The 13,134-nt window shown below is 40.3% G+C and overlaps 1 protein-coding gene across 3 annotated transcripts in view; it reads left to right on the top strand.

The window, feature by feature from the left end:
* The window catches only part of RNF17 (ring finger protein 17), a 207,735-nt gene that overhangs the window by 49,594 nt on the left and 145,007 nt on the right, over positions 1-13,134 (top strand). For all 3 annotated transcript variants that reach the window (XM_034758815.1, XM_034758813.1, XM_034758812.1), the window contains exons 10-12: positions 4,548-4,719; positions 5,335-5,411; positions 9,927-10,001. In XM_034758815.1, coding sequence (XP_034614706.1) covers positions 4,548-4,719; positions 5,335-5,411; positions 9,927-10,001 — 324 coding nt within the window. The remainder of the gene's footprint in view (positions 1-4,547; positions 4,720-5,334; positions 5,412-9,926; positions 10,002-13,134) is intronic.

The raw sequence follows: 13,134 nt of genomic DNA, 5'->3' as shown, positions 1-13,134 counted from the left end.
ACTCGGTACCAGGGTCAAACCTTAACTGCTGCTGAAGAGGAGATGGCTATGACATGGATATCAGCAATCATCCCTTCATAATGCCAACTATAATAAACTTCAGAGCTAAGGGTGAACAAGAAATATATGTTTGCTGATGATGTTTTAAAGAAAGTCACACCAGTGAACTGGTGGAAATCACTTAAGCACTTGGATTCAGAGACTGTTGAAGTGATAATCTCACTTTTAACAGCAGTAGCTTCTTCTGCTGGTGTAGAAAGAATATTTTCTTCCTTTGGACTAATTCATTCCAAATTGAGAAATCGTTTGGGACCTGAAAAAGCAGGAACGCTTGTTTTTTCTTTTCCAGATTATGAACAAACAGGAAAATGAAGGTGAAGATGACTGAGTTAGCTGCAGAAGCCAATATTTTAAGTTTCTCATGTTGACCTGGCTGACAGTTGATTTAATTTTTGTTTTTAAATATTTCATTTAACTATTTTAGTTAAAAATAATTTAAACAAAAACAGACCTGATTTTAAAAACTTGAATGTTTAACTAAATTCAAAAATTCATGCACTTGTTTTGTTAAAATATTATGTTTGCTGTTGAAGAAAAAAATCCAGAATACATAATAATGTTGTTTTAGTTAAATAAAACAATGTAAATGTCTGTCTGGTGATGCTCTCCTCCTAATAGAGCATGGCAAGAAAATCCTCCAAATATTAATGATTAACCTGTTGAACTGGAGATAGTTCACCTCCCAATGACTTCATAAATATCTGCTTCAGTTTCCTTTGGTAAATGAAGTAACCAAACAACCATTCATTTTCTGATATAGCTGTAAAACTAATCTGAAAAGTTTTCAAAATAAATCACTTTAAAAATGTATACTGTGTATCTTCTAAAAATGAAACCTACATCTATCTCTGAGTTGTGAAGAATATGTATTAAGGTTATAACAACCAACAAGAATTCAATTTTATGTAGAAATCCATGATTAAATAGTCTTCCTGACTAGCGATTTAAATCAAATCCATCCTCATAGCGGTCATAGCAGCCTTCCTATGGAAGCGACAGGTGCAAGTATTCCTGTACCTAGACAAGTGGCTAATCAAGGGCCACTCTCGGGCCCAAGTTGAGGACCACGTGAGCCTGCTGAGCATGACGTTCCTCAGGCTTGGCCTTGTTCTGAACGTGGCAAAGTCAACCATAACCCCAACTCAAAGAATAGAGTTTATCAGAACCCTCCTAGACTCTGCTCTGGCCAGGGTTTTTCTTCCGGAATCTTGTTTCCTCACCATGAGCACCAACATAGAGGATTTCAAAAGATTCCCCACCACTATGGCACGGATTTGCCTAATACTGCTCAGGCACGTGACTGCTTGCACGTATGTGGTACAGCATGCCAGTCTGTGGCTCCATCCCCTTCAGGTTTGGCTAGCCAGAGTTTACAGGCTGAACCGAGACAACCTAGACAGACTGGTCACACTCGTTCCTCAGGTCCACGAGTCCCGCTGGTGGTGACTCAACCCACGAACAGTATGTGCAGGAATACCCTTCTCCAGACCTCAGCCATCGCTGTCACTAGTCATAGATGCGTTGGTGGTGGGCTGGGGAGCTCACCTAGGCAGACTCAGAACTCAAGGTCTCTGGTCCCAGGCAGAATTTTCACTGCACATCAACGTCAGGGAGCAGCGTGCGGTGTGCCTCGCTTGCCAGATGTTTGAAACCCATCTACTGGGCAAATGTGTATCGGTATTGACAGACAATACCACAGCAATGTTGTATATAAGCAGACAGGGAGGTGCTCACTCTTCTACCCTGTTTCAAGAAGCCCTCAAGCTGTGGGACTTCTGCATCACCCACTTGATACACTTGGAGGCATCGTATTGTCTGGGCTCACAGAATGAACTGGGCAATCACCTAAGTAGGTCCTTTCACAGCCACGAGTGGTCTCTCCACCCGGATGTCCCGATCAACATTTTCTAAAGGTGGGGATCTCCCCAGATAGACCTGTTCATGACACGGCGCAACAGGAAGTGTCAGCAATTCTGCCCCTTCCTGAATCACAGCCCAAGCTCACTCGTGGATGCCTTTGTCCTTTTGTGGAAGGGGTACCTGCTGTATGTATTCTTACCTTTCCCACTCATCCACAAAGTCCTCTTTAAAGGACTGATGAGAGAAAGCATTACTAATCTTAATAGCACCAGCATGGCCCCATCAGCACTGGTTCACTATGCTTCTAGACCTGTCAGTGGACATGCCTATAACTCTTCCCCTGGTTCCGGACTTGATCACGCAGGACCATGGCCGCCTCCAGCACCCCAACCTAGAGTCTCTCCACTTCACAGCATGGAAACTCCATGGCTGAACCCGTTAGAGCTTGCATGCTCAGACTCAGTTAGGGAGGTAGTCCTTGGCAGCAGAAACCCTTCCCTTGTGCCACTTATCTGGCTAAGTGGAAGAGATTTTCAATTTGGTCTCTACAGAAGGACACTCCTCCGTTGCATTAAAACAGCAGGGGCTGGCAGTATCGTCAATAAAGGTGCACCTGGCCGCTATTTCAGCTTTCCATCCTGGCTCAGCTGGTTGGTCAGTATTCGGTAACCCTATGGGTGGCTGCTTCCTCAAGAGGCTAGATAGACTGTACCCTCAAGTAAGACAGCCTATTCCCCAGTGGGATCTCAGTCTGGTGGTCTCAAGGCTGATGGGCCCTCCCTTTGAGCCCCTAGCACCATGCTCTCTCCTTTATCTTTCTTGGAAGGTGGCATTCCTAGTGGCTATAGTTTCGGCTAGGTGGGTGTCTGAGCTCGAGGCCCTGACGTCCAAGCACTCTTACACTGTCTTTTTATAAAGACAAGGTACAGTTGCGGCCTCATCCAGCTTTCTTCCCAAAGGTGGCTTCACAGTTGCATGCAAATCAGGACATTTTTTCTTTCAGTATTCTTCTCTAAGCAACATGCCAATGACTGAGAACACATGCTCCATTCCCTGGATGTCAGATGAGCATTAGCCTTCTACATTGAATGGACTAAGCCATTTTGAAAATCAACACATTTTTTCGTTGCGATTGCTGAGCAATGAAAGGGCTTCCTAAAGGATCTCCTCTTGGATCCCGGCTTAGGGTGTGCTATGACCTAGCAAAGATACCGGCACCAGCATTAACTTCTCACTCCATAAGACCGCAAGCTTCGTTGGCAGCATTGTTTGCTCAGGTTCCTATTCAAGACCTCTTCAGGGCGGCGACATGGTAGTCTGTTCACGCTTTTATGTCGCACTACGCTATCACACAGCAGACTAGAGACAATGCTGCATTTGGCAGAGCAACACTTCAATCTATGACTCTGTGAATTCCAACCCCTCCTCTGAGGGACTGCTTGGGAGTCACCTACTTGGAATTAACACGAGCAGTCACTCGAAGAAAAAACGGTTACCACATTTCATAACTGTTGTTCTTCGAGATGTGTTGCTCATGTCCATTCTAAGACTCACCCGCCTCCCTCTCTGTTGGAGTACCCGGCAAGAAGGATCTCTAGAGGCGGCAGGTCGGCAGGGACCTATATACACTGCCATAAAGGCATGACTCTAGGGGCTCCACAGCCCCTAAACTGTGCACACACACCTGCTTGGAATGGACATGAGCAACGCATCTCGAAGAACAACAGTTATGAAAGGTAGGTAACTGTTTTTTCCCCCCCTTCCATAGCCTTCCTCAAGAATGTTCCAGTCACAGAAATATGTAAAGAAGTGACTTGGACAACTGCTCATGCATTTACTGAACATTATGCAGTCACACACGACTCAACGTCCGATGCCATATTTGACTCCTTTGACTTATCCTCAACATTACTCAACTCTGAAGCCCAATTCCTCCATTAGGAGTACTGCTGTAGAGTCATTTTGAGTGGAGCACCCATAGGGACATTACTGAAAGAAGAAAGGGTTACTCACCTTGTGCAGTAACTGTGGTTCTTCGAGATGTGTGACCCTATGGGTGCTCCACTTTCCATATTCCTCCCCTCTGCTTCAGAGCACTTAACAATGAGCTCTGTGGTAGAGAAAGAACTGAGGGCATTTCACTCATGCAGCACCTTATAGCCCTGGGGCAGAGAACAAGACGGGGAGAGCACATGTGCAGGCGGAATGGACACTGGTTCCTAAAATCTCCGATCTGAGGTGCAGGGACGCCAATACAACTAGAGTTGAGTTCCCACAGGCAAACACATCTCAAAGACCCACACTTACTCACCTTGTACAGCAACCCTTTCTTCCTTTTTTGTTTAAATGTTTTTCTCCAGAGATGGCCCCTGCTAAACAAATAACTCTTTTTAATGATTTTACTGTAGTTCACATTAATTCACTCAATTTAACATCTGGCTTCTAGCGCATTCTGCTGATGCTGGCATGCTAGGAAAATCCAACTCCAGTGTGAAAGTATCTTCTTTATTTGTGGCAGGGTTGTGACACAATGATGTTTACAGCTTCAGTTCAATCTGTACTATTGCAAATACTTAGGGATTACTAGATTCTGAAAAATAATCTTTCATTTTGTGTTTCTAATATAGGAAAAGGAAGTTGCATGCAGAATTAGTGAAGAACACAGATAATTATGTAGCCAACATCATAAAGGCTAAGCAGTACATTGAAGAGAAGAAAAACAACCTGAATGGCGCCATGAGGCTAGCAAAGGAGTTAAAAATTACACCTTCATTACGAACCTGTTGTGATTTGAATCAGGTAGTTAAAGTAATCCACTGTAAAATTTTCTTTGACTGGATTAGCCAAACTCAGTTTTTTACATTTACTCTTCTGGCTGAAAGTTTTAAGCTGTTACTGTGATCCATCTTCCTGTTCGTTAATATGTCAAGATTCACTTTGTTACAGTAAAACATTTTTTTTTCCAGACTTCTTAACTTGATTCTTTAAATCATGTCTCATTATGGCCTTGGAGTTTGTATGTGGTTCATTTAAGTTTCACATTATTTTTAGACGTCGTTGCCTTTGACCTCCCAATATTGTGCAACCAATTTATTTTTCCTAATCTGGAGGCCAGTAGTATAACCCAAATAGTATTTTTGTATTCTTGCAGCCAGGGCTTTGTATCCACACAGATTCAACTATGGACCTCTCCATTCTATCAGGTGCCTGTGTAGGTTAGGCAGGCTTAAATTAAGTTGCTTGCTCACTGTTCTGGTTCAGAATAAAATTAGTTATTTCTTTAATTTTATGTTCAAGTGAAGTGTCTTGTGCTGATTGTCCAATACTAGAGACCGCTATCCCCTGATATGAGATCTGTTCATGTATCTGATGTTTTATGTAATAGAAAATTAAATTGCTCTTTTTTAATTTGAGGTTATTCATAACTTAAAGTTGACAGTTGAGGGTGAACTCTCAAGGGTGGATACTTTGAAGGAAGGAACATCTCTAAGGTAAATTATTCAAGCCTGAGTTACAGTAGAAGGTAAAAACTGTGACACAATGGTGTTTATGCATCTAAAGTAGTAAACCGATACTCTTATTTTTTAATAAGTTTAATACAAATTACTATAATCAAAAATAGAAGAAATGGACTTGTCTTGAGTAATTTGTGTGATAGATACGAAAAAATGCCCAATAGCACCAGTTTGAATCATTCTTCTGAAATAAGCAAATAGAAAAGTACGCGTGAAATCAATATATTAAAAACCTATGAAATTAACTTTACTGTTCTGTAAACACAGAAGTGTTTGCATTTCAAAAGATATTAGCAAACTTTCACCATGTGCAAAGCATAAATAATAGGGCTGTCAAGCGATTAAAAAAATTAATCGCCATTAATTGAACTGCTAAACAATAGTAGAATACCATTATTTAAATATTTTTGGGTGTTATCAATACATTTGAAAATGTAGAATTCAATTACAACACAGAATACAAAGAGTATGGTGCTTACTTTATATTTATTTTTGATTACAAGTATTTGCACTGTAAAAAAACCAAAAGTAGAAGTAATTTTCAGTTCACCTAATACAAGTACTGCAGTACAATCTCTTTATCATGAAAGTTGAATTTACAAATTATAGAATTATGTACCAAAAAAACTGCATTCAAAAATAAAACAATCTAAAATTATAGAGCCTGCAAGTCCACACAGTCCTACTTCTTGTACAGCCAATCGCTCAGACAAACAAGTTTGTTTACATTTGCAGGAGATAATGCTGCTGCTTCTTGTTTACCATGTCACCTGAAAGTGAGAACAGGAATTCTGATAGCACTGTTGTAACTGGTGTCACAAGGTATTTACATGCCAGATGTGCTAAAGATTCATATGTCCCTTCATGATTCAACCACCATTCCAGGGGACATGCATCCATGCTGACAACGGGTTCTGCTCAATAACAATCCAAAGCAGTGCGACCGACACATGTTTTTCATTATCTGCGTCAGATGCCACCAGCAGAAGGTTGATTTTCTTTTTTGGTTGTTCGGGTTCTGTAGTTTCCACATCAGAGTGTTGCTCTTTTAAGACTTTTGAAAGCATGTTCCACACCCTATTCCTCTCAGATTTTGGACAGCATTTCAGATTCCTAAACCTTGGATCGAGTGCTGTAGCTATATTTAGAAATTTCACATTGGTACCTTCTTTGCATTTTGTCAATCTACAGTGACAGTGTTCTTAAAATAAACAACATGTTCCGGGTCATCATCCGAGACTGCTATAACATGAAATATGTGGGTAAAACAGAGCAGGGGACATACAATTCACCCGCAAGAAGTTCAGTCTCAAATTTAATTAACGCATTTTTTTTAACAATCGTCATCAGTGTGGAAGCATTTTCCTCTGGAATGGTGGCCGAAACATGAAGAGGCATACAAATGTTTAGCATATCTGGCACGTAAATACCTTGCAATGCCTGCTACAAAAGTGCCATGCAAATACATGTTCTCACTTTCTGATGACATTGTAAATAAGAAGAGGGCAGCATTAACTCCTGTAAATGTAAACAAACTTGTTTGTCTTAGCGATTGGCTGAACAAGAAGTAGGACTGAGTTGGACAACCCAGGAAATTACAGACCAGTCAGCTTAACTTCTGTACCCAGAAAGATAATGGAGCAAATAATTAAGCAATCAGTTTGCAAACATCTCGAACAGGGGTAGGCAACCTATGGCACGTGTGCTGAAGGCGGCACGCGAGCTGATTTTCACTGGCACTCACACTGCCCGGGTCCTGGCCGCTGGTCCGGGGGCTCTGCATTTTAATTTAATTTTAAATGAAGTTTCTTAAACATTTTTAAAATCTTATTTACTTAACTAAACTATTGTTGTATGTAATATATTATAGAAAGAGACCTTCTAAAAACATTACAATGTATTACTGGCATGCAAAACCTTAAATTAGAGTGAATAAATGAAGACTCGGCACACCATTTCTGAAAGGTTGCTGACCCCTGATCTAGAAGATAATAAGGTGATAGGTAACAGTCAGCATGGATTTGTCAAAAACAATTTGTGTCAAACCAACCTGATAGCTTTCTTTGACAGGGTAACAAGCTTCGTGGATGGGGGAAGTGTTAGATGTGGTATATCTTGACTTTAGTAAAGCTTTTGATACTGTCTCGCATGACCTTCTCATAAACAAACTAGGGAAATGCAACCTAGTTGGAACTACTATAAGGTGGGTGCAAAACTAGTTGGAAAACCGTTCCAGAGAGTAGTTATCCGTGGGTCACAGTCATGCTGGAAGGGCATAACGAGTGAGATCCAGCAGGGATCAGTTCTGGGTCCAGTTCTGTTCAATATCTTAATCAGTGATTTAGATAATGACATAGAGAGTACACTTATAAAGTTTGTGGATGATACCAAGTTGGGAGGGGTTTCAAGGGCTTTTGGGGATAGGTTTAAAATTCAAAATGATCTGGACAAACTGGAGAAATGGTTTGAAGTAAATACAATGAAATTCAATAAGGACAAATGCAAAGTACTCCATTTAGGAAGGAACAATCAGTTGCATACATACAAAATGGGAAATGATTGCCTAGGAAGGAGTACTGCAAAAATGGATCTGGGGATCATAGTGGACCACAAGCTAAATATGAGTCAACAGTGCAACACTGTTGCAAAAAAAGTGAACATCATTCTGGGATGTATTATCAGAAGTGTAGTAAGCAAGACATGAGAAGTAATTCTTCTGCTCTACTCCACGCTGATTAGGCCTCATCTGGAGTATTGTGTCCAGTTCTAGGCACCACATTTCAGGAAGGATGTGGACAAATTGGAGAGAGTCTAGAGAAGAGCGACAAAAATGATTAAAGGTCTAGAAAACATGACCTGTGAGAGAAGATTGAAAAAAAATTGGTTTGTTTAGTCTGGAAAAGAGAAGACAGAGGGGACATACTTTTTCAAGTATGTAAAAGGTTGTTACAAGGAGGAGGAAGAAAAATTGTTTTTCTTAACTGCTGAGGCTAGGAGAAGAAGCAATGGGCTGGACATTAGATTGGACATTAGGAAAAACTTCCTAACTGTCAGGGTGGTTAAGCACTGGAATGAATTGCCTAGGGAGGTTGTGGAGTCTCCATCATTGGAGATTTTTAAGAGCAGGTTAGACAAACTCCTGTCAGAAATGGTCTAGATAATACCTGGTCCTGCCATGAGTGCAGGGGACTGGACTAGATGACCTATCTAGGTCCCTTCCAGTTCTAGGATTCTATGATTTGTAGGCTCTGAAGTTTTACAGTGTTTTGTTTTTGAGTGTGTTATGTAACAATGATGAAGAGATTGCACTACAGTACTTGTATGGGATTAATTGAAAAATACTATTTCTTTTGTTTATCATTTTTACAGTGCAAATATTTGTAATAAAAATAATATACACTTGTATTCCGTGTTGTAACTAAAATCAAATATATGAAAATGTAGAAAAACAGCCAAAATATTTAATAAATTTCAATTGGTATTCCATTGTTTAACAGTGCGATTAAAAACTGCGATTAATCACGATTAATTTTTAATCACTTTTTTGAGTTAATCGCATGAGTTAACTGCGATTAATCGACAGTCCTAATAAATAATAAAGTAGTAGTAATACACCGTATAAAAGTGAGTAACTTAAATTTTTTTCCAATCAAATGTCCACTCTTCTGCCCCTAGTGTATGCTGGGCTCCCACAAGGGCTGCTCAAGATGAAATCTCAGTGGCCCCTGACCATGAATTTTCTAACAGAAATGAAAGCAAATAATACACAAGTCCAACTTTAAAGCTGGTACAGCTTCAGAGCCGCAGTCCTGACTGTAGAATCTTTATTTAGGTGCTGCTGTCCCTCTCTTCATCAACAAAATAGTCAGAAATCTTTATTTACAGTTCTGTTAGTCTACTTCTTGCTATATGATAGGAAACAGATTTTGAGAGCTCTGAGACTGGCCAGAAAATTAAATATAAAAGAACTTTGAGATTTTTTTCCCCCTGAATTAATTTGTCCATCTTGATTTGGCAGGAGGTGGAAATAGAGGCTTCGTTTTGATGTAAGCCAGAAACAAAAAGATTAAGTACTTGCGTTTTGAGTATACTTTAGTTCCTGAGGATCGTTATTAGAAAATATAATTTATATTTTCACTACCCTAAGGATTATTTGTGGAACAGTGTGAGGCATTGATGTAGAAACTCACTAAATAGATGCAGAAGTAGTGAAGGAATGCTGGGAAATCAGATTATACCACATAATATATTTGGTAAAGATAAATGAGCAGCCAAGTCTACCAATAGAGAGCTATCATCAGTGTGTTAGTCATTGGTAATTTTCTTGAATAAAAGTGAAGATATGGAAATGGAAAACTGAATTGACCTGTTTCTTCACATTGCTTCAGACCCTATAGGACTTCACTAATTAGTTAATATAATATTTGTGAATTGTCAGACTGATTTAAACCTTTGGGTGACCTCCCTGATATCATTCTTCTTTTACTCTAGATTTCTCATGAACTGTGATGAAATTACCTCTATGTTCAAAAATATAGGGAAGATTGAATTGGAAATACCTACGAAGTAAGTGTTTTCTTTTTTTAATAAAAAAAACTAATGCAGTGATTTATGCAATTTTCTTACCACTGAGCAATTTACAAACACCTATAGCAAAGGTCTACATGTATGCTTACTGATTTTAAAGCTAAAATGTACAGTTGTAGCAAGAGATCTTAAAGTCAATATTTCAGTCTGTCTTGTTTGATTCAGATGAGAAACAGGACTTCAGTATAGGTTAAAACTACTTATTGGAGGATTGAGTACCATTGGGTATATTGGTATAAGGTGCCTTTACCAGTGGAATTTCTTTATGCTTAACATTATACCAACCTCAAGTGACAGAAAGTGGTGGAATAATTGGGATGTCAGTACTTCCAATAAATGAAAAGTACTCTACAAATGGGTTTACATTTACTCAAAGTTAATAGCAAATACTAAAATATTCAGTAATACAACTTTTGAGGATAAACTCTGATTATGAGGTAACAGAAAAATCAATATAGATTAAACATAAATGACACATTTTCTTATTGGAAAACAGCTACTGTTTCTGTTTCATTGAGCCTCTTTGCTTTCACTTGCTCAAACAGGTTTTGATAAATTACTGTAAATTATGATGATTTATAGTATATCAAATTGATGGACTGTTTGTAGTGGAGTGCCACAGGTGCCAGTATTCAGATCATCACTGCCTTCATTAATAGTCTGAAAAAGGGGGCATAGAGCATTCTAACATGTAGATAATGTTTGGGAAATGTTGCAAACTCCAGTGAGGAGAGAGAAACTCTACAGAGGGACCTAGAGAGGCTAGGAATGTAAGGCCATATCATCGTACCAAACTATCCATTGAAATCAGTGAATAGTTTTGTTTAAAAACTGATGGCATATTATGCCCATAGGTAGGGAAAACAAACTTAGATTCAACCTGGAAAAATTCAATACACCAAGGAAAAACCCTGATATGCTTGGAGATAGAAACTTGAAGAGTAGTGATGTTAATAGACATGGAGGATGAATGTATATAGCAAAGTATATATGGCTTTACTCTGGGGGCATTCTGCACCAAAAAAATAACTTTTGTGCACAGTATTTTAAAATTCTGCAAAATTCTGCATATTTTGTCAAAATAACACCACATAATCATGCCAGTTTCAAATATTTTGGTAATTTATTTCAAAATACTTGTCAGCAAGTATGTCTGTAACAATACAGAGACACACACAATTTTCCCCAGGAGTAGAGAGTTAAATAAACCCCTATGACAACCCAGTTCCTGTTTCTCTGCCGCCAGAGCCTAGCCGGGGAGCCAGACACCCACAACCCATGCCCCTCAGAGCCCAGCCAGCACCACCCCCAGCCAATACACCCGCATCCCCTTCCCCCCCAGACTTAGCCACCAGGTCCCCCATTGCACAGATATCCACAGTTCCCCCCGAGCCCAACCATGCCCCCCTAGCCCAGACACGCCCCCCCTCCAAAGCCCAGGGATCCAGAATGAGAAAAAGCCTGATGCTCGGTCCCAGGCTTGGATGGAGTTTCCTGCATACCACCCTCTCCTTCCCTCAAGGCATGCTGGGAACTGCTGCTGCCAGGAACCTTCTAGCTCCCTCTCCCTCCCCCCAGCAGTGTCTTCTATGTGCGAGCTGGGTTCTGTTGGGTCCAGTGGCCTCTAGTAGCAGCTAGCAGCACTGCAGCCCATTTCTTGTCGGGGCGGGGAAGGAAATTCTGCGTGGACAACCCCCTGCTCAAAGCAGAACCAACACCAACTAAATCAGTAGTAGGATTCAGACTCAGTTTACTCATCTGAATCCTACTACTCCCCCACCCATAGGAGGAGGACAGGGTACTAAAAGGTAAGGACCTCGTCCCTACCCCCCACAAGCACAAGGCCCATCAGCAAAATCCCAGGCTTTGTGGGAACCATTCTTTTTAATTGCAATAGAATCCAGCCACAAGTTGTGACAAAATTAACATTCCTACTAAATACTACCACAGATTATGAAATCCTATTCCTGTTTAACCTAACTGGGCCTCCAAGATGCTTCAAAGCAGGGGAAAAACCCATCAGACCTATGCTAATATGGCCCCAATGGAAAGAAAAATTATTTCTTGACCGCAAAATAGGTGATTGGTCAGACCTGCAGCTTCTGCAAGATACAGCTATGAAACTACTGTTACAGGGAGAGGGAGTAGGGCTGCTGAAATAGAGCAAAAAAAAAAGGCTCCATGTATCCTGGGCTAGGGGTTAAATTTGTGAAGGAGGCGAGTGAGGGACCAATTAGCTCTCTTCCCCTCCCCCCCCCAGCTGGCCAGTGAGTGGATAAAGCATTCGTAGGGGGAGTGGCCACCCTTGTGACCCCAGTGAGTGCTCTACTTCCTCTTTCTACTTGGGCTGTCCCAGTTACTGCCTGTCCTATCAAGTTTTCCACTTGTTGAGGTGAGTGGGTTTTGTTCCTGGCACCTCAACACCAGAAAGATGATGGAGGGAGTTCAAAGAAAAGCAACAGTGATTAAGGAAGGAATTAGCTTTTGAGGAAATATTAAGAAGAATCAAATGTGTACTAGTATAGGTTGAGCATGTGTGTTGGTGTGAAAGTGGATGAGGAGAAAATGTTTGAAGGGTGTAAACAGCATGTAGAAGGAAGAATGATTTAGGTATCACAGCAGGAATAAATGGATGAACTAAAGAAAAGAAAAATGTTTGAATGTTGGGAAAATTCCATCAGTCAGGTCCCTTGTCCTACCCAGTTATCCCAGGAGTATTGGGTCTTACCTACACTAGGAATTTGACTGTATTCCAGCCAGCTTTGATACATAACTAGTGCAGACACCAAGTATAAACCATGAAAACTACAATTTGCACAGGTGAAACTTTACTTCTGCTTGAAATCAAGATAATGTGCTTATGTGTAAAATGTGGTTTTCCTTTTCCATACTTCTATGCGGTGCAGTTATATGAGCCATTGATTGCAGGAATTGGGACAAAGTCCTAGTGGAGACAAGGCAGAATGAAGAATAATTTCTTAAGGAAAATGGTAGCAACCCTATTTCTAAGATATTTATAACTAGATTGGGCAGACCTCTCAAAAATATGTTCTAGGAAAAATCTTCTACTGATGTAGAGTTGGACTAAATAATCTATTATTTTTCTTCCATG

Source organism: Trachemys scripta, chromosome 1 (genome assembly GCF_013100865.1).
Source record: "Trachemys scripta elegans isolate TJP31775 chromosome 1, CAS_Tse_1.0, whole genome shotgun sequence".
In the NCBI taxonomy this organism is placed as follows: Eukaryota; Metazoa; Chordata; order Testudines; family Emydidae; genus Trachemys; species Trachemys scripta.
The sequence above is the reverse complement of the archived record's forward strand: the minus strand, read 5'-3'. Positions and strand labels throughout refer to the sequence as shown.